The sequence below is a fragment of the Archocentrus centrarchus genome, unplaced genomic scaffold (assembly GCF_007364275.1).
Source record: "Archocentrus centrarchus isolate MPI-CPG fArcCen1 unplaced genomic scaffold, fArcCen1 scaffold_32_ctg1, whole genome shotgun sequence".
NCBI classification, from domain to species: domain Eukaryota; kingdom Metazoa; phylum Chordata; class Actinopteri; order Cichliformes; family Cichlidae; genus Archocentrus; species Archocentrus centrarchus.
This window is the reverse complement of record NW_022060260.1, coordinates 3,101,468-3,123,450: the sequence shown is the minus strand read 5'-3', so window position 1 is coordinate 3,123,450 and position 21,983 is coordinate 3,101,468. Positions and strand designations below refer to the sequence as shown.

Here is a 21,983-nt window from a genome sequence, read left to right as displayed (position 1 = left end):
GGTTTTGTAGTGCCATCCCAGTGGCTGTATGACAGACCTGTTCATCCAGATGGCTGTAATCATGCTGCTCAAACAGACTCTCAACAACATCGTTGAGTTCACAGGACCGTAAGTGTCCCGTTTTCATTTAAATTCCCCTTTAATGAAACAGCCGATGATCAGCTGTAGGACCTCCATTAAACACTATGTTAATGTGTCACATTTCTCCATTCATGTATTTTCCAGCTGGTTGAAGAGGCTTGTGAATAAAAGATCTTCAAAGAAGTTGGAGAGGAAATGTGGTCGCTGTTACAGGAAGTCCTGTCGTGATGAAGACGGACGCTTTGAACCGTGTGATATTTGTAAACTTCGCGACTGGCTGCGCAACTATCACCTGGTCAAGAGTGATGCTTTCAGCCTGTTCAACGAATTCCTGGAAATTGGTAGGTGTTCTTAATCTCCTTTTAATTAACTCATTGGATACAAGGTGCATTGTTTCCTTGGATGAGTGAGAAATGCCAGCAACAGCAAAACAGCAAATCCTAATGTGTCTGAGATGCTTGTGCAAAGGTTAAATGTTGAAGGAGGACAATCATCATGAGCAGATGCAGGTCAAAGAAAAACTGAGTCAGGCGCATTTTTGTTGCAATGGGACCTAATCGGGCATCATGCTACAGCGGCCATTAAAACTGAAGTGGGTGCATGTCCTTGATATCTATCAACCTAATAGTTGTTTGCTCCTAAGGGAACAACTCTTCACCAGGGTTCTTTAATATCGTAGGGTCTTGTAGGTTCTCTACCCTATGATATAAAGTGTCCTGAGATGACTGCTGTTATGTTTGAACTTTTTTCCACACATTAATTCACTAAGGTCACCTCATTTTATCTTTCCTCATGAGACAAATATGAACATTATGAAATTATTGAGCCACTTATTTACATCTCCACGTCTGTGTCACCCAGTGATCCAGTTTAGTTTCACCACCATATTTGTGGCAGCATTTCCCCTCGCGCCCCTTTTGGCTCTCATCAACAACATCTTTGAGATTCGTCTGGATGCTATCAAGATGGTCCACCTGGAGCAACGGCTGGTTCCCAAGAAGACTAATGACATCGGTAAGCTGAGTGTCGTTTTCTATACAGTTGGGTGTTTGAAGGTTTGGACAATGGCACAGTTTTTGTCATTTTTCCTCTGTACACCACAACAGTAGATATTAAATCAGTCAAGATATTGCTGTCAATAGAAACACAGAGTTGTGGAGTAAAGACTTGGAGGCTGAGCTTGATGCCACTGTGTGGTCAGTGGCTTTTAAATTGTTTAAAAAAAGCCAGTACAGAATACTACACAGACTGCAGCGCTCTCCTTACTTTCTAAACAAAATCTGGCCCCAGGTCTCTCCCCTTTTGTGTGAGTGGAAAAAAGTGGGGAAAAAAAGAGGTAAGCACCTAATTCCACTGTGCAGTGCCCCTAAATAAATCCAGGTATTGGAAAAATATTGCTCGGGAGCTCGGGTCAATTTTCCACAAAACAATAAAATTAGATCCAGTTTGATTTCTTTTAAATGCACCTACAGGATTTTTACAGAAGGGGGGACCACACTTTGTTTTCATCAGTAAATCATAGTAATGTATTTTCCCCTTTTCTCTCTCTGTAATATTATTGGTGTATTTTTTTGTATATGTGCAAGTCATGTAATGTATTTTTATTTTGTTTCAATCTGTGCTGAACGGTTTGTTGTTTGTTAATGTTTGTTGGTGCTCCCACTGCCCACAGTTAACTTTAACCTACAATGCTGGGTAGTATTGTGACTACCATAAATGCATAGTCCTTCATTTTAGAGGCTTTTTAAGAGCATGCAAAATTGTGTCAGTGTTCAAATACTCATACACTCACATCTAACTGATTTATGAATCAAAGTTTCTTGCTTTTCAACAATAGAAATCAAAGGACTTGTCCAGCATTAAACGAACAAACTGACATGAACATTCAATCAGTTCTGTGAGAATTCAACAGAATGAGTGTAACTTTCATCTTGTCTGCAGGTGTGTGGACAGAGCTGCTGGAGATCATCGGCGTGTTGGCAGTAATTGCTAATGGTCTGGTTATTGGAGTCACGTCAGACTTTATTCCTCGCCTTGTCTACCGTTACCGTTATGGCCCATGTGCTAAAGGATTCACTCACACAGAGTCAGTCAGATTTCAGGAGTGATAACATGTGATCAGACTGGGTTCTGTCTTATCTCGTGTGTTATGTGCTCTTGTTGCAGCTGCATGGAGGGCTACATTAATGACACTCTGTCAACAGCCTTTATGGATCCCTCGAACTCAGACATATTTATAGATCCCAGTGAGAGGCATAGCTTCAATGTCACACTGTGCAGGTGAGACACCTGAACTACTCTGCTTGGTGTAAACGTCCACAGATGTGATTAACAGGATAACCTGTGTCACATGCAGCTACAGAGACTACAGGAGTGTGGAGGACCACTCGCTGACTTCTCAGTTCTGGTTGGTCCTGGCTGTGCGCTTTGCCTTTGTTATCCTCTTTGAGGTTTGTTCTTCCCGTGTGGGTCAGATTGTGTTGTTTTTAAAATTGAAATGGCCGGCTGAATATTTTCTTGTGTGTCTCTTGTGTGTTTCGACAGCATGTTTTAGTGTTGTGTAAGTTTATAGCAGCCTGGTTCATCCCAGATAATTCCACACGTGTGAATAATGAACGCCTGCACGACAAACTGACTCGACTGAAAAAGGAGCTGCGGTAATTCAATTCAATTCAATTTTATTTATATAGTGCCAAATGACAACAAACAGCTGCCTCAAGGTGCTTTATACTGTAAGATAAAGATGCTACAATAATTACAGAGAAAACCCAACAGTCCAAAAGACCCCCTATGAGCAGCACAGTGGGAAGGAAAAACTCCCTTTAACAGGAAGAAACCTCCAGCAGAACCAGGCTCAGGGAGGGGGGGGGGTCATCTGCTGTGAGGGGGGGGGGGACAGAGATTAATAATAACTAATGATGTGGGCTTCATAGATAATGATTTATTTGATAACAAACTTTTATTCTGTCTATGATGACGTCAGAGGGGCTCAGGCTGATTAAAGTGATGCTCCACACTGACACGTGCGATCCTCCATCATCAGATTAAAATGATCAACTCAGAGTCTGTTTTTAAGCTCAAAGCCTGTTGAACCTGCTTCCTGGAATTTCTATCTGATTTAGTGCTCAGTAATAATAATAGTAATAATTATAGTGGGTGATTTTAACATCCATGTAGATGCTGAGAATGACAGCCTCAACACTGCATTTAATCTATTGTTAGATTCAACTGGCTTCTCTCAAAATGTAAAGGAGCCCACCCACCACTTTAATCATACTCTGGATCTTGTCCTGACATATGGCATAGAAACTGAAGACTTAACAGTATTCCCTGAAAGCCCCCTCCTGTCTGATCATTTCTTAGTAACATTTACTTTAATGGATTACACAGCAGTGGGGAATAAGGTTTATTACAGAGTTACTGTTTCTGTTCTGTGATGAAAGTTCTGAGCCAGAGGGCAGATACGCTGTTTGGGACAAAAGTCTATTGTTGATTTGTTCATTGCATTGTATGTGTGTGTGTGTGTGTGTGTGTGTGTGTGTGTGTGTGTGTGTTTTCCAGTGATAGGAAACGCAGCAGATCAACAGATGTCTGACTCCCCCATGCTGACCTCAGATCTGCTCCCACTGACAAATGGACAAAGTGCTACCTGGTTGAAATATGAAATGGAAAGATGGATTCTTCTTATAATAATTTATGTTTGTGGCACTAGATTTCAGCTGGAACTTTATGAGGTTTATGCGTTTATATATGTCAGGGTATTAACAGACTCCAGCTGTGATGTTTTTATATTAAAAGTTATTTTTGTCATTTAATTTGTTTAATACCTTGTTGTTGCAGGTCTTGTGAGATGAACAGTTTCCAGCCAAGAGTCAAAAGATTGTCATTGACTTTACAAATTGTCTAAACTGCTCATTGAACCGCCTGTTCCTAAAACCACAGTTTTGGTCTTGAGCGCTTAAATCTGTGTTCATGCACTGCCAGGTACCAAACAAGTGTGTCCCACTTCCATGCTACTTTAAATCATTATCAATGCAGTGCTCAATTACATTATTTCTGCTAAATCCAAGAGCACAGTGAAATAATTAATCACTATCAATGGCAGCTTTGTTAGGAGCTTCCACACAATAATCTGTTTACATTTAAAACCAAGTACTGCAAATCAGACACACTGTGGATCAACATGAAGGTTAAATGTGTATTTTTATCAAAGGTTTACACAAATACTAAAAACAATTTCCATTAATAGGTCATGAGAAAATAATGTCTCTTTATAGCAGACCTACATGCTTCTAGATCATTGCTGGGTTTGTGATTTGTCATGTGACTCTTAAGTGTTGTGTGACGGCTCAGATTTGATGAAGCTGCTGGAGATGAATTCTGCAGATGTGAGGTTCTGAACAGGAAGTCATTCAGTGACCTGGTGCATACATTCATTCATTCGGTTTTAAAAACCAAACCAGAAGTTGTTTATAATCACAGTTTCATGGAGTATGTTTGAACTGAGCCAGAATCATGAGGTGGTGGAGGATCCTCAGCAGTAACAAGCTGTGAACACGTTTACGTGCTGGCTCATGAGCGCTGATGTTGGAGCGTTGGTTTCACAGTATCAGCTCTCATCAGCTGATTTGAATTTGTATACTGACACTATGTCTGCAAGCCACAAGCAGGGAAGATGATGTGCTGAAGGAAACAAATACTTGGTTTGACTGTGGCACAGAGGATGACATCATCTTTATGTCTTACATCCTAAGTCTGAGGAATGAAATTAGTTATCTTCCAAGGTTGGATAGGGACAGAGCAGAGATGGGCACATGATTGTACAGTAATGCAGATGGTTTCCATTCAGTGCTGTGGAAACGGGTGGGAGGATGAGATTCTGTGTGGGGTTTCTGTTTTTCCCTTTATGTTTAGAGGTGCTGCTGGTTAATGTCATCACCTCACCAGTGACATCTTTGCATGCTGTTGTAGTTTCTGATGCACAAAAACACAAAACCCGTCACCCACACTGGTGTTTTCTTGTGAAGAGGCTGGTTTCATGGCAGTGTCTCTTCAGATGCTTAGACAATGCAGAATAGAATAAAATAAAACATTTTCTTATTGCTACATTATTTTGAAGCTGCATTAACTCAGATAATTATTTTCTTATTGTCTATAAAAATGTGTAAGCAATATTTTAGAATTGTACCACTTGTAATGAATGACTAAATGTAACATCACGTTCTGCTGAAGGAACATGCAGTTTTAAAAGGTCATGCCAGGAAAGAAGTCATCTACTCTGTATTCTGAATTTAGGCCCTTTCCACATTTTGGTTCCACACTATTGGAGAAACTAAAGCTGTGTGACACACACTATCTGTTTAATGTGGTTTTTAACAAGAAGTGGATATTTTGGGAAAGAAGAAAGAAGACAACAGCAGTTGCACTGACTCGTACGTGTCCAAAATTAAAGGTTTCTCAAGGGATAGATTTGCACAAGCTGAGGGAAAATGTGTCATTTCCAACTAGGACATATAGTAAAAACCTTAATGTGCTAGGATACTCAAGAGTAGAATGGGAGGCAGGCACCCTCTCTATTTTAAGATTAGGCTTAAAACTTTCCTTTATGATCAACCTGATAGGGCTGGATCAGGTGACCCCGAACCATCCCTTACTTATACTGCTATAGGCTGCTGTGAGGTTCCCATGATGCATTGTTTCTTTCAGCCCCAACCGGTCTCAGCAGATGACCCCCCCCTCCCTGAGCCTGGTTCTGCTGGAGGTTTCTTCCTGTTAAAGGGAGTTTTTCCTTCCCACTGTCTCCAAATGCTTGATCACAGGGGGTCGATTTGATTGATGATGATGATACTTTATTGATCCCACAATGTGGAAATTACAGTTAACAGAACACCCATCCAAGACAAACAAATAAACAAACATGGGGAGATAGGTGAACTGTGGCCATGCTGCCCCCCCTTCTGGAGGTGCTGCCATTAAAAAAGACAAACAATAGTGAAAACATATAGGGACGAGTGAGGAAAAAATCATCTCATACTTTGTATACATTCACACATACACAGTATAAGGTTAAAAAAACCTCTGCGACAGAGCAGAAACATATAGCATGGGAGCACTAGGGTGGGGAGGGATGGAGAGGCGAGGGGGGGGCTACTGTGGGGCTGAATCAGACTCCCTCCTCAGCTAACAGTTCTGATAAGATATAGAGTTCATCAGCAGCTAGGTCAGGGAGATCAGTCCAACACAGGTCAGAAGAAGACAGGACAGCGGGGGGGGTAGAGCATCTGTTTACAAACATCCTGGAGACAATTTGATAAGCAGCAGTCCAAGAACGCCAGGGAGCCAAATTCCTGATTCTAGGACTTGTTTTGGTGCAGACTGTACTGATTCATTTGTTGACAGCCTTCAGTCTTACTGGCACCTCTCTGTGGCGAAAAATCCAATTCATCCGAATCTTCTTGGTTTGTTCAAACATCTCCAAGATCTTACCCCTCTGAATCAGCTCCACATATACAGAGTCTGAGTTTGAGTCTGTACCTTCCTGCATTCCCGTCATAAGCAGCCTTACCAAGACCAGACAGCTGCCTAGACTTCCTGAATTGCAACAACAAGCCAGGTATCTCCAGGTCCTATTAGGAGAAATCCCAGTGTCAATAAGCCAAATGTGTATGTCCTCCATTGACAATATGGCCAGGCACGTCATCTTCCACACCACACAGGAACCATAACATAACCAGCTGGAATGTCAATAAGAGGGAATAGGGTTCTCCTTCCCCCAATCTCCTCATGGTGAAAACTTGTTGGGTTTTCTCTGTATTATTGTAGAGTCTTTACCAACAATACAAAGCGCCTTGAGGTGACTGTTTGTTGTGATTTGGTGCTATATAAATAAAATTAAATTGCATTTCCTCATTTTTATCTGGTGACTATTTGGTGAGTCAGTGTTGGCATAAGCGTACGTTTCCTGTTACATGACCAAAATGGAAAGGGAATTCCTTTGTGCTGTCCAGTGGAAATGTTTAGTAGTTGGCTGTGGTTTCGACTCTCGTGGTCGCACTCCCTCTGCTACCAACACAGGTTGACATGCGGTTTAAAAATTAAAAAAATCAGAATGCAACAATTTTTAAATCACTTAAACCATATGTGTTTGTTTATTTGAAAACATTCAGGCAGGGGTCACTGAGGCCAAGTGGACAAGTGTTCCACACCTGCAGCTGCAAGACGGTTGGTGCTTGTCCCCGAACCACTTGTTGAATGAGCTACTTTATGTGACACAGTTGCCCCTGAATAATCAGGCTCGCTACACGTACAAAAACAGCTAATGCAACAGTTTCACTAAACCAGCTGAATTAAAACTAAGTCTGCACTTAATCCATATCCTGAGTGTTTGATTGTGATGGTGTACAGAGGCAAACTGTATCACTGTCCAAATACTTATGGACCTGAGAGAGTTATTCCATCTTTCATAGATTCAGGGCCCACAATTTAAACGATTACAAGTATTTGGTTATTTTTATATAATTTGGGCTTTTAGCTCATAAAGCCCACCAAGACAGGATTTCCAAAAATTAGAATACTGTGGAGAAATCAGCCCAAACTTTGCAGGGCATGAATGTTTTAAACTGAGTGTGACACACTAATCATCTACTAAACTCAAAGCACCTGCACAGGTTTCCCCAGGTGTCATTAAATTGCTTCAGTTTGTCTCAGTTCGGTTCAATATGGGGAAGACTGCAGACCTAACAACTGGCCAGAAGACCATCACTGATACCTAGTGATGGGCAAAGGAGGCTTTCTGAAACACTGAACCGTTTGAAGCGATTGTGCTGGAATTGTGTCGAGGCTTTGAAACAATCTGAAACACATCTCTATAGTGACACCCAGTGGCTACTTTAGCTCATTCCACATCTGTATAATGACGTTCTCTGAAACAACGAAACACACAAGTGCTGAACAATTGTAAGCGAGGGTACTTATTACACCACACTATCAATAATTATGATCCGCACATGTTTTGGGAGAAACCAGCATCCAACAAAGCAAGAAAAACTCTCGCCCGCAAGCTGTGACTGTAAAGAACTGTGTTGCAATATGTGTTTCAGTTGCTTATTAATTCAGTGTAATGCACAACAAATAAATGTATGAAATAAAATATTTTGTAACAAGGCTGCCTTCACTTTCTCCTTGGTGATCTTGTACTTCTCCTCCACCATTTCTTTGAGTGCTTTTCTTGATGGCAGGTTGTAGCTGGGGTCAAGCTTTTGGACAAAGGCCCTAAAACCTTCATCCTCCACAACAGTGAAGGGCTGCAAATCCTTCACGACCAAGTTCACCAGAGCCTCATCCAACTCTTTCTGCCTGCCTTTTAAAAGAGAACATAAAATCAATCCCAAAAGAGTAAAAGTAGAGTAAAAGTAAATGTACCTTCAAAAACCGCTTTGGGTATGAGGCGGTTACTTGGCCATACAACAGCATTGCCAAAATACGCTAAACAACCAAACTGTGTTATAGGGAGTTTCTGTTCAGTGTGCTGTCACATTTCCATCTGAAAATAATAAAGTCTTTGGGAATTACAGTTAATGTTATGTCAAATACACACAGACACAAATATATTGTGCCTTTGGTGGTTTTTGCATAAATAAAGACAGGCAGGAAACATATTGATTCAATACAATTCTCATTTTTCAGCATTTGTTTGTTATTTCAGTGTTGACAATGGAGTCCTGTAATGTGGCTGAGATTTATCATTGTTTGGGCATTACTGAGTCCCATTTCAAACTGTGGCCATTCTCAGTGAGTTTTAATGCATTAAGGCTCAATCTGAATAATCTTTCAAACAATGCATACCTTGATTAGATGGCCCAGGAGCAGGCCTACGTACAGAGGGAACATTACCTCCCTCTGAACCCTCTGAAATGGCAGGATGGGCACTCCTCAAATGGCGCATCATAGAAGATGTATTATTGCAGTAGGCCAGCTGCTTAGCACAAATCAGACACCTGACTTTATTTGGTGTTTCCAAATGGAAATGCTCCCACACTACAGATCAGATCTCTTACAGGGATGTTCCGTCTTAATCTATCTGGTCTATGTGACTGCACCTGAAATTGCTGTACTATCTCGTACCTATCTTTATCTCGCTGCTACTATCACTGACTATATTTTAAACTGAATTAATTTAATGTAATCCTACCTGTCTGCTTTTAAGTAACCTATGAATAAATATTCTAACTTGACTAATCTATCACTCCCTAAATCACGCTCTCAATTGCAATGTCACTATATCAAATTCTTCCTCCTCTCTCAAAACCCTCGAAGTTTCGATGTGTTTGGGTTGACTTTTATGCTTTCTGGCAGTGTCAGCAGGTACGCCACCTGTCGCAGCTACGGTGAAATGCACCAAAGCCTCGCTTTGCCATGGTCAGGTGACATGGGTGTTTTGAACCAGGTTTCGGAGCAGTGTTTCGAAACATCTGCGCCTCGGAAGCTCGACACAGTGTCGAAGCGTCTGTTTCGAGCGTCCCATCCCTACTGATACCCTCCATAGGATGGGTAAGCCACAAAACCTCATAGCTAAGGAGGCTGGCTGTTCACAGAGTGCTGTGTCCAAGCATATCAATGGAAAGTCTAGTGGAAGGACAAAATGTGGCAGGAGAAGATGCACCAGCAAAAGAGATGACCATGGGCTTCAGCGGATTATCAAAAAGAGAAGATTCAAGAATCTGGCAGAGATCCAGAAAGAGTGGAATGAGGCCGGAGTCACCGCTTCAAAAACCACCACATTCAGACGCATCCGGGAGATGGGCTACAACTGTTGAGCCAATCAGGCTCCACGGTGCCAGGCAGTGAGCACAGGGCCCACTAGAGGATGTCGGACCCCCAGCCCACCCTCCTGAAGTCAGTTTCTGTTTTGTAGCTCTGCAGTGCTCATCCTGTTCCTCCTGCACAAAGGAGCAGATCCTGGTCTTGCTGATGGGTTAAGGACCTTCTCCTGTCCAGCTCTCCTAGAGTTCCTGCCTGTCTCCTGGAATCTCCTCCATGCTCTGAGACTGTGCTGGGAGACACAGCAAACCTTCTGCCAATGGCACGTATTGATGTGCCATCCTGGAGGAGTTGGACTAACTGTGCAGCCTCTGTAGGGTCCAGGTATGACCTCATGCTACCAGCAGTGACTCTGACCCTAGCCAAATGCACAACTAGTGACAAACAGTCAGAAAATATGAGGAGGGAAAAATGTGAGTGTCCTCCACCTGTGAAACATTCCTGTTTGGGGGGGTGTCTCATTGTTGCCCCTCTAGTGCACCTGTTGGTAATTTCATGAACACCAAAGCAGCTGAAGCTGATTAACAACCCCTCTGATACTCACCTGACTTGATGGTATACTCTGACTAAAAAGTGTTACAATGTGGTGTTTATACTTCACTACTGCATTTAATCAATTAATCAATAGTTATAGTAATCTCTGTCTCTCTTCCATAGTGCATCTTTTGTCCTGTCTCTCTCTCCTCAGCCCCAACGGGTCACAGCAGATGACCCCCACCCCCCCTCCCTGAGCCTGGTTCTGCTGGAGGTTTCTTCCTGTTAAAAGGGAGGGGTTTTTTTTTCCTTGGCGCCCAGGTGGCTTAGTGGTTAAAGCCTGCAACCACATCATGATCAAATGATCATGATGTGGTTGCAGGTCAAACTAAGCATCAGAATTTGGAAGAAATGTCATTTGTTACTTTAAATGTGGCATGATTGTTGGTGCCAGACAGACTGATGTACTGGGATTTCTCAGCACAGCATCTAGGGTTTACAGAGACTGGTCCAAAAAAGAGAAAATAACCAGTGAATGGCAAGATGAAAATGCCTTGTTGATGCCACAGATCAGAGGAGAACGGCCTAACTGTTAGGAAACCAACAGTAACTCAAATAACTACCCATTACAATCAAGGTATGCTGGAGAGCATCTCTGAATGCACAACATGGTGAACAATCATGTAGAAGGAGATATATGTAGAGGCATAGAATTCAGTACTTTGCATTAGAGTAAAGAGAACAAAACAAAACATGAACTTGTACAAGATGATTGCTTAATGAGGTATAACTTTTTTTTTTTATGAATCAACAGTTTTAATCAGTTTCTTATTGCCCTTTCTCAGATGAAAATGAGATCTGTTGTGAATGTCAATAAAAAAAAAAAACTGGTTCCATATTTTGTCATTTATAGTTTGTTCGATCCATTTATGCTTGACTGGTGTTACAGATCATGGAGTGACTTTCCAGTAAAGGTATTGCTGACCCTTTTGCCCAGGATGGTGATGCCATCAACAGCGATTTTTAAAGTCATTTAAAATAACAGTCACATAAATCTGTGCTACAGCCTGATAGACATATAATGCCAGATGACAGTGCATTTATTACAGTACTGTGCGCCTTTTGAGTGACAGGAACTCTGTATTTCTATACAAAGCTCCCATAAGCAGAGGTGGCAAAAGTACTGACATTCTGTACTTAAGTAGAAGTACAAGTACTTGTGTTAAAAAATACTTTAGTAAAAGTCGAAGTACTGGTTCAACTTCTCTACTTAAGTAAAAGTAAAAAAGTACAGGCTCTGAAATGTACTCAAAGTAAGAAAGTAAAAGTAGTTCTTTGGAGGATGTTTCTACCTGCTATTTTTGTGTAAAACAAACCGAACCTCATTATATATTATTGTAATAATATAAAATAATATTACATGAGAATACAAACATTATTCCAATCTAAATTTTAATCCTAATGAGTGCACTCAGCTTGAATCTGTTATGTAGGACACAAACTGTTAAAGGGAATTTAAACACAGCTCTGTTCTCTGTGTCCTCCATAGTAGAGGGTGACTGTGCCTCCACCTAAACACCAACATGAGGATACTCAGGGGTTACAGTGGGATTCAGAAGGTGGAGGAACCCTAAGATCAGCTGTAGTGGCTCTGCATGGGGAGAAGAATCACAACTTTCTATTGTGAGCTGCAGTAAATGATGTTGGTGTGCAGGCTGTGATCAGCTGACCTGCTGCTGCTGCTGCTGCTCTGAGGTTTACTGCTCTGTGTGGATGAAGTGAACTCACAAAGATGTAACCCAGTATTTCACAGCTCTCTGAGCTGATCTCCATCCCCTACACTGACAGCATACAGGCTGTAGAAATGTTGGATTCAGTGAATGAATCTCAGCATCAGCAGCTTTGATTCAAACTCATCTCTGCTGCACTGATGGAACCTGTAACTCTGACCATGAACACAAACACTGTGCTCCAGTCCAACACAGAGTTTTACTGTAGTAAGTACAACAAGCTAACCTATTTATTACACACTAAACTGCAGTATTTTCATAGAATCTCTGAATTACACAAAGTCAGCATACTTCAGTTTATTTTCCAGTCCTTACCTTTAAATCTAACCTCTCTTCTTCCTCTCCTGTGCTCTTTCTCCATCTCTGAGTGAACTTCTCTCTCTTTGCTCTCCCTGAAATACAGCAGCTCTTCTTTTAGCTAGCAGACACACTGTGTGACAAACTGCACACACTTTGTGTGTTTGCTGATATTTGTTGAGCATTTAGAAACGTTGCATTTACCTGCCACACGTTACTCCCTTCATGCTCGCTCCTCTTCAGTAGCGCTAGCTAAGCTGTTTATGTGCCGCAGCGCAACTTACGGACTCGGTCCGGCCCGATTATAGCGCTATAAATGAGACATTAATTATATGGGTTTGCGTATTTAATCCCTTTGTACGAGATAAGCCCCGATGATGGAGGATACACCAGTACGATTGTCTCTTATGTCTTATTATTCCTCCGTTTAGGCTCAGATCGTTTGATGTTTGACGGCGCACTGACCGGAAATAAAAACTTCTCTCTGACGTGTTAAAAAGTAACGAGTCTGTTTGAAAATGTAAGAAGTAGAAAGTACAGATACTTGTGTAAAAATGTAGGGAGTAAAAGTAAGAAGTACTCAGAAAAATAAATACTTAAGTAAAGTACAGATACCTGAAAAATCTACTTAAGTACAGTAACGAAGTATTTGTACTTCGTTACTTCCCACCTCTGCCCATAAGTGTATGGAAGCCCTTCAGAATCAAAAAGCTGTTTCGTAAGTAGGATGTTATTTCCAAACCAGTTTTCAAAAGCTAATGATTTGTTTCTGTATGTGACGTTGACATCGTTCCATATAACATATTTGTGGGGAGAGTAGCTGTGCTTGTAAAGGAGAGCTTGTTTATAAAAGTTTACCAATTAAGAGCACAAAGCCACATTAATAAAAAAAATTAATCCTGTTAATACTGTTTTAAATAGAATGTCTGGAAACAAATTCCACATACTCTCTGGGTCTTTCAGGGATTTTTCAGATCCAATTAATTTAGCTAATTTGGTTAAAAGAGGAAGTCAGTTTTTCCTAACCTTGTTCAATCCCACATGCTCACCTGAGGAAAGCTGAAATTCAACGAGCGCCACTGAAGATAAACCAATATGACGACTGAGCTTTCATACAGGAAGATGCTCCTGCCTTATCAAAAAGTAGACGTGTTTGTTGCAAACAGCACCTCTGTCACATCTTGAATGCACACACTGGTGCTCCCCCTCCTGTGACCCTAACCCTAAACAGTATAGGGCAGTTGAGACGGTGTAGAAATGTGCAGAGGAGTGACGCCAGGCAGGAGGAAAAGAGGAAGACCACAGAGGAGGTTCATGGATGTAGTGAAGAAGGACACGCAGAGGACATCCGAGCAGAGGCATCTGGTATTTCTGAAAGCCAACCTGCACTAAAGACTTTTATCAAAAGAGTCATAATGTTGAGACTCTGGGCTTTATTAACTCGATTTGTTTGCTGGGGTTGCTGCGATTTTGTGTTGTTGTTCCATTAAAGTTTTGATCATAATGGTAATAAACAGTAAGCGACTCGAATAACTCAGTTATATATATATAAAAAAAAAAATCCTTAATGAAATTTTTTTTTGTTTCGATGCCTCATTTCAACTCTGTAGCGCTCGACTACAAATAGCTACTTTGTAGCTGCTCCCATCCGCACAGCAAAAATCTACAGGAACGCTAAAGAAGTGAAAATAAAACATGTAGATGAACCGTTAGAAACATTATGTTGACGATTTAGATCAATATGAACATAAATCATCTATCAAATCAATTTAATTGAATTAATATTTAAAAATGTAAAAATAAAAGCTTTTGTTTCTCACAAGACAGTAAAACGGAGCCACTGACCTGGAGCTGTTGGGTTGAACATTAGATTATTATGAGCATCAATTATTAACATGCACACCATCGAAATGTCTGTTTTTCTGCAGCAGGAAACGTTGCATCAAAGCATAAAAACACAAACTCAGGAAATCTACTTCATCCAGGAGCCACAACACTGTCAGAGCTCTTTTTGCTTCCTCTTAATTTACACAGTAAGGGCTGTTTTATATTACGCCTTAGTTCAGACTGTACTTGTGATTATTTATGTATTTTATGTTTAAGAAACTTTTAACTGGACCACCTGTGACATGCGGTGAGGTTTGTGACGGGTGAGGCACTGTCTCTTCTGGAGTCAGATGTTCACATACATGAAACCACAGTAGAAACTTATATTTCAATTTTAATTATGCTAATGATTAATTATGCTTTAATCAACTCCATACTGTTCAATGATGATGGCAAGAAAAACAATTTTTTTTTTTTTTTTTTTTTTGGGGGGGGGGGGGGGGGGGTCTCCCTTTTTAAATAAAAAAACAAACATGTATACCTTCATTTGAAGATGAAATCCCTGCGCCTATCCTTCTCCACGAATATCTCCGTTACTCTGCACAGTGCTGCGTGCCACGGTACTCCCTGCCTCCCCCTGTGTATTTTCACCGTGCCTTTACGACCGATCACAGAGAATAAACGTGTCACACCCATTCATTCAGTATATTAGACAGACTGTGGAACATCAGCATGTGTGGCACATGTGTAATCAAACATGTATGTTGGCGATGTAAAGAGAGACAGCAATGAGCATGCGCCAACCGCCTGCTTCATTTATTGTGTGTGACACAGCGCCACCAGAGGTGAGCCACAGCACTGCAGGCGAAGTGTAAATTCAGCGATTTTGACCATTAAACTGCTGAAATAATTATGGAACAGTCAAGTGGTCAAATGCATTTTCTCTTATCATTGTTAGCATTTTACTTGTCATGATGACAGGAGAGGTACTACTTCACCTACCTCCCCTGACTGCACGTCACTGGTTATGACTACTTTTGTGTAAACAGGATGTGATTGCGTGTTTCTTTCAAAATAAAATCCACTCAATAATAAAATTCAACTTTAACACACTCGGTAACAAACAACATTTTTCTGCATGTTATTTCGACATTAGAAGCAGACCAACCAAAACCTATCAAGAGGAAAACTCGCGAATATTAAAGCTGCTTCTTGGGGCTTACAGAGGCTTCCTCTGTAGCTCAAATCATGAAGGTTACTAAAACGGGATGCCTGTAAATGTTGTTTGCACTTTCAAAATAAATCCCCTTGACATTAAAATGACATCTTTTTTCTACCTGTCTCGTTAATTAGCTTTCTTTCTTTTTTTTTTCAAGCTAATTATATTTTGTTCCCAACACTTTCAGTACGGAAAGTTTGTCTGTTTGTTTATTTATTTATCCTTCAGAGATTCAAAGTCAAGTCAAGTATCTTCGGAGATTTTCTAGTGTTCAATTAAAATACATAACAGGCTGGAATTAAAGCGTTGCTAGGAGAGGAGCGCCAAACAGTTTAAGGCGGATACATTCCAAAATATGCAAATTAGGCCATTTCATGACAACCTCCAAGGAATATTCGTTATGACGTCACATTCTGAGCCTATATAACATAAAAGCGGCTCATGACAGTTTTTCACTCGAAAATCTCGGATTGAAGAAAGGTTTTCCGAGGCGATCAAATTATATTCAGGCATGTTCCGATCCTGTTTTCGAAGAAAGGTATGTTTGGACAGATTTTCTTTTTAATGGTAACTGTGAGTTTGTATCACAAAAGTTGAAGTCCAGTTCATGGAGCCAAGTTATTTATAAACTGCAATTTTGCTAAAAGCTAACTGTAGAAAGTTGCATTTAGCTTTTATCAGCATAACACACAACCAGTCGGTACGCTATGAAAGAACATTTAATTACTGCAAGTTCAGGCACTAATTAAATGTTCTTTTTATTTTATTTAAAATTTTTCATCTGTGGCCAGTACATATATATGATGGGGTGGAACTGAAAAATGATGGACATAAATCTTGCTGCTTTAACCAAGAACATGGCCACAATGTGAGAACTGATCAGCGCAAAAATGACAAATAGTACAGAAAACGATTTTTCCCTATGTGACCAAAACTGGACCCTTTTCATGGACCTTTGTTGTGTTTGTTTTATGCCATTACTGATGTTTTGTTTTGTTTCTGAACAGAGATCAATCCAGGAAAAGGTGGCAAACAAAGGGGAACCTTCCCTGTCTCAGCAGAGGTAAAGAAATGGATCATTTTTTAAATTCAGTGCTGTCACAGCTGCTTGGTTTTTTTTACTGTTTGTTAAGTGGTTTAGTTAGAATTACTTTTTCTTTTTAGCTTTTGTGTAGTGATTTCATTTTGCCTGTCTGTAATATTATAATCTTACAGCCTTTTCACCACTGCAATATTTAGTTGACCATAAATATTGCAGTCCATTATTTATATAGCTTTAGAGACGAGTGCAAATGTAGAAAATATGTGATGTTTGTGGTACAAAATTGGGGATTCTGTGAGAGTTATTATTTTTATGTGCAATATCCAGGATGTCCTCCTTGTTACAATGAATCCACTGTTGAAAACAACATTTATTCTTTCTTCTTCATCAGTGTCCCGGATGCTCCTGCTGCTGCTGCCGCACCAGTTTCAGCCCCACCACCAAAGGTGGGAGAAACTACAAACACAAAGAGGAAGAAGAAATGGCCGACTCACCTCTTCAGTTGGTTTCAGGTTTGGTTTGACACAAAGCCATCCTATTGACTGTTTTATTTTTTTCTCTGTGACATTTACGTGTTAGTTTGAAAAAACTTTTTTAATAACAATTTTTTCTTTCTCTACAGAAGAAGGACTGCGGTGCTGATTCAAAGACCAGGTCAGAAACTGCTCCCTATATGAAGTCTTACTTTTTTACATATTTCTTTACACATTTTCTGAAAATTAAAACTTGCCCACATGTTAGAATGATTTAACCTCAGTAAAGATTCAACTCAGTAAAACTAAACTTGTTTCTCTCTTTAATTAGTGAGGCCACTGCATCGCAGTCAACGAGGAAGCAATCCTGGTGGCCTTTTAAACTCTTCAAGGTATGTATTGGGTTTTTTTTTGTTTTTTTTAAAGAATCACTTTCGATCAGGACTAAATGAAAGCATTTTAGCACAATTTATTTCCCTGTCTTTCCTTATTGAACCATTCATTTCTTTCTACAGAGTAAAAACCGGGTCAGTCCAGCATCCGACTGTGAGGCATCAAAACAAACAGACCCCAAACATGCAGCAGGTGGAACTAATACCAGGTAAAGTGAAATTCTGCAACAAACTGGTGCAGATCACCAGTTGACTGCACACAATTTTAAGTAATTGGTGTTAATATTGTGGCTGATTGCTGGTCAGAATAACCATTCGCTGGTTTAATGCTAATGTTAGAGAGATAATCTGCTTTCTTCCAGCACATCCAGCAGTACCCTTGACGACTGCAATGAGAACAGTCTGAGAACCGACTACAGAATATACAAGTTGATTCAACTGGTGAACATCTTGTGTGCAAATTTGCCAGCAGATGAAGACTTGCATGCACGCATATTGGAGGAAACTGGGAAACAGCTGCTAGGGGACGACATGGCTACCAGGTAAGAAAAAAACTACCTCCAGAAGTCTTACACTATAAAAGTTCAACTTTAATATCATTAACACATTTTTGACTTAAAGGTGAAATTTCCTTTAAAACCCCCAAAAGTAGCACTGTGTTGGAGCTAGTTCTTCTAAACACATTCATCAGTTGACACCATGTTTTCTAACCGTGGGTTTGTGTTTTTAACTCTTTGTAGTGGGAACACAGAAACTCCAGAACCGGAGAAAGTATCAAACCCGGACGGCCAAAGGACCAGCTACTTTGGGTAAGTGCACATGCACAAAAACCAAAGTTCATCTTTGGAAATCAAACTGGAGAAAATGAATGAGTTAATACTGACTTGATGACCTTGGTGTTTTGTGTGCGTCAGGTTTCCAAACATCGGAAACAGCTGTTATATGAACTCCTGCCTTCAGACCCTCCTCAGCCTGCAGGATTTTATGAGCAGTATCAGCTGTCAAGAAAATTTGTGGGGTTCAGTTCCCAGAGCTGAGCTCTTAAGGTATGATCCATCACTCAAAGTTTCCTCACAAAGCTGAGGAACAAAACGAAACAACAGGTCTAACAGCAGAAATGTTGGTTTTGCTTTTCTTTCTACAGGCGATTTACTGACATCAGGGACTGCCGTCAATCAGGAGATTACAGTGTGAAACTCGGCCGCCTGTGCGCCTTTAAAAACACATTTGCCATGTATGCTCCTGATTACCGTGACAGTGGAGAGAAAGTGAGTCAGCTAGTTGGAAATGTAGTTTTTTGCTCAAACTTCTGATTGTTTATGTTCTGTTTGAAAACTCGTGTGCTTCTGTGTTTTCAGGATGCTCACGAGTTCCTAACTCTGCTGCTGGATCAGTTCCAAACGATGTCCTCTGAGCTGCAGATGACGGCAACGCTCCTGGGCCAAAGTTACACCTGCCCAGTGGAAGACCATTTTGTTTTCCACATGGAAAACGTGAGAACATGCAAGCGGTAAGCCGGTGCAGTGGACAGGGCCAGTTACAATATTCTCATACACTTCTTTCTCACCGTGCTGGAGTCAGTGTGGGGCCAGTTCATTTTTGGTAGGGCCCAATAACCGGCACTCATTTTAGTTAGTTTGTGGTGCCAATGCTTGTCTTGGTGAACTTTGAACTAAACTTTAGGTAATGAAAGCTGGAGTGCTTTCAACAGGAAACTCTGGTGGAGAGCTCTCTGTGGGCTGCTTTTACCAGTTATAGGGTTTTTCTTCTAGTGGCCACTCTGATAGCTGCTTATTTTACTGGTGAAATCTTCGGGCCTAGCAATTGTGACGTGCTTTTTTTTGGGGGGGGGTCAGATTCCTCATTGAGTGTTATGATTCACGTCCAATTACATTATTATTATTAATAGTTTTTCCACATGTGAATGCTGAAGACGTCCACATTTGGGGGGTCTGGCAGTGGCTAACATCACCTTCTGAGAGTCTCATGGGGACAGATTTTAGCACTTCAGTTAGTCCTTAATTATCCTTAGAAACTACTCTGTTGGGTTTGGGCAATAAAAGTACTTGATTAGGTCAGGAAATGATCCTGTAGTTTGTGTTAAAATATAACGCACCACTTTTTTAAAGTTGTTTTTTGCCACTTTTGAGGCTTCAAAAACACAAAGCATGCTTCCTATCAAAATATATTAGTTTTAAAGTCATGCTATCATGAAAAAAAGGGACTCTGTCTGTGTACACAGATAAATTTGACTGCCTTGTCCTTACAATTTTTTCTTTATTTTGCCATGCGAGCGGGCTGAATGTTGTGTCTGACCTGTATTTTTTCTTTAATGTGTAGCTGTGGAGCTGAGACATCACACCAGGAGAAGTTCACGAGTTTATCTCTGGACCTCGTTGGGGGAGGTTCCATTTTGGACATGTTAGAGGCTTCCCTGCAGGTAAGATCACCTGTTCCCATGCAGTTGCATTATGGCTGATTTTAATACACCTGTCTTGTTAGTGTGTGTGTGCAAATGTGATTGTTTCTAACATGCAGCCTGTTGTCTCTGTGCTGTTCTTCAGGAAAAAGAGTTGGCGTTTAAGTGCGGGTGCGGAGGGTCGACATCTGGACTGAAGTCGTCCTTTGATACGCTGCCAAAGTGAGTCACATCACATCAGAACTAATCACCTGACCTGAGCAGTTTCCCAGCTGTGGTCCACTGATCCTCGGGGGTTCACAACAAATACTTCAGCAATCCTTTTCTTCCATCTTCTGTTTCTGTTTGACACTCATTTGTCTTTTTTTTTGTATCTTTTTGTTTGCCAGAATCCTCATCTTGCACCTCAAGAGATTTTGCATCACTCCAACATACAGACTGAGGAAACTGTCTGACCCCATCGGGCTGCAGAGGGATTTGATGGTGACATCCAATCAGGTAAAAGCAGAACACAGAACATCTCAGAGAACCACCTTAAACGTCACGATGATGTGAGACTGTGGTGAAACTAACTCTCGTTTACTTTGTTCCTTCTCAGGGTGGTGGCTGCTATAGTCTTGTTAGTGTCATCAGCCATTATGGAAACATACAGACTGGTAAGAAAATCTGACTTGTTACAGGCAGAGAAGTGTTGATATAATTATACTGTAGATTTTAGTGAAATGTAAATGTTTTTTTGCAGAACTCATCACTGCATTCAGAGAAAAACCGGTTACAAGCTCTTTTTGCTTGTAACCTTATTAATAGCTTAATTTTGAATGTCTTGGTCAGTGCTGTAATTCTTTCTTCTTCTTTTTAGATTAGATCAAACTCATCTAATCTTTTAAAAAAAGCTGGGAGGTTAATTTTTAATGAAGGACTTTGATAAAGCTTTTCATTTGGATTCATATGTTTTCATATCCTTTCAGGACACTACATCTCTAATGCCATCCATCCCGATGACAGTCCATATGAACCAACAGATCGGTGGCTCACATTTAACGACAAACATGTCTTTGAAACAACTGGATCCACCGTTTGCAAGGGACAGAACTGCTTGGCGTACATCCTGTTTTATAAGCGCCATGTAAGAAGGCAGTGGCATGACATTTTGAAGTGGAACAATTTTAAAATATGCCAACACCTTATTTACCACATGATTTTTGTCTTCAATCTCAGGTCTAGAACTGGATGCACCAGGAACCAGGAGTGGTCATCAAGCTACAGATGGAGGAAGAATGAACATCCTAAGCCGCTCTGTCGCTGACTCCTGGAACAACTGGTGGTAACCCCGTGCCTTAGGAGGAAGGGTTCCTCCCAGAGAGCCTGGTTCCTCCCAAGATTTCTTCCTCCAAGAGGGAGTTTTTTCTTGCCACTGTCGCCCCACATTCACTGGTCAAGAGAAGCGACCATCTCATCAGCAGAGACATTATTCAAATCCCAGATAGGGTCCACGTCCTGCTGAAAAGACTAGTGCTGCACTGATATTAAGTTCAACTTGTTTGTCAAAACAGAAATTTATTAAGATAACGTTAGAAAAGTAAAATTAATCATTTCCAAATCAGTGCATCACCAGTAGAGATGGTTCTTTTCTCGACCCGTGTTTGGCTTGCTCTCTGGGAACAACAAAAATACTTATGTAAAAAAAAGTTGATTTTTTTTTTTTTTTTTACATAAGTATTCAAATAAGTATATAAAAAATTGTATATAAAAAAACCATAATATAACACATAATTATAATAATAATAATAATCAAAAATAAAATTATTTTCTGAAACTTGAAATGAATCTCTGTTAAGTTTATTTCACAGAAGTTTAATAATTAACCATTTTATTGCTCAAAAAAGGGATTTACTTGTTAGGGCAACTCAGGTAAAAATGGTAACATGGAACACTGGAACCCTTCTAGTTCAACCTTTCAGAGAAAATATTCCCTCTATCAGCTGCTGCAACTGCTCATATATACAAACCAGACTCAGCTACCTATCTCCAGCTTTATTTGGTCACAATGTTTCAGCAGCAAATAGCAAACAAAGTCACAGCAATACTGCTGCATTTTCTCCAGAAATTACAAATATAATTATGCTAATGTCTAATTTCACACCACCTGA

At 40.5% G+C, this 21,983-nt stretch overlaps 2 protein-coding genes across 2 annotated transcripts in view; both read left to right on the top strand.

The window, feature by feature from the left end:
* Window positions 1-4,773, top strand: part of LOC115776452 (anoctamin-9) — a 29,589-nt gene extending 24,816 nt beyond the window's left edge. Inside the window, exons 17-24 of the mRNA XM_030724166.1 lie at window positions 11-108; window positions 226-422; window positions 943-1,095; window positions 2,023-2,167; window positions 2,248-2,361; window positions 2,438-2,531; window positions 2,626-2,738; window positions 3,643-4,773. Coding sequence (XP_030580026.1) covers window positions 11-108; window positions 226-422; window positions 943-1,095; window positions 2,023-2,167; window positions 2,248-2,361; window positions 2,438-2,531; window positions 2,626-2,738; window positions 3,643-3,676 — 948 coding nt within the window. The 3' untranslated portion in view covers window positions 3,677-4,773. The remainder of the gene's footprint in view (window positions 1-10; window positions 109-225; window positions 423-942; window positions 1,096-2,022; window positions 2,168-2,247; window positions 2,362-2,437; window positions 2,532-2,625; window positions 2,739-3,642) is intronic.
* Window positions 4,774-15,934: 11,161 nt separating this feature from the next.
* LOC115776474 (ubiquitin carboxyl-terminal hydrolase 37-like) lies at window positions 15,935-21,596 on the top strand. The gene is made up of 17 exons (XM_030724192.1): window positions 15,935-16,045; window positions 16,515-16,570; window positions 16,941-17,061; window positions 17,172-17,203; window positions 17,354-17,414; window positions 17,538-17,623; window positions 17,777-17,956; window positions 18,155-18,223; window positions 18,329-18,460; window positions 18,559-18,682; window positions 18,773-18,924; window positions 19,755-19,854; window positions 19,979-20,055; window positions 20,223-20,331; window positions 20,432-20,489; window positions 20,802-20,959; window positions 21,052-21,596. Exons 1-17 carry the CDS (start codon window positions 16,019-16,021, stop codon window positions 21,055-21,057), a joined length of 1,548 nt encoding a protein of 515 aa, XP_030580052.1. The 5' UTR covers window positions 15,935-16,018; the 3' UTR covers window positions 21,058-21,596.
* The last annotated feature ends 387 nt before the right edge of the window (window positions 21,597-21,983 follow it).

Excerpts from the sequence above, each read along its gene's own strand:
- LOC115776474 (XM_030724192.1), top strand. The coding sequence starts at position 16,019 with ATGTTCCGATCCTGTTTTCGAAGAAAG. Across the intron at positions 17,624-17,776 it reads GCAGGTGGAACTAATACCAG|CACATCCAGCAGTACCCTTG; the intron begins GTAAAGTGAAAT and ends GCTTTCTTCCAG. Across the intron at positions 17,957-18,154 it reads GGGGACGACATGGCTACCAG|TGGGAACACAGAAACTCCAG; the intron begins GTAAGAAAAAAA and ends AACTCTTTGTAG.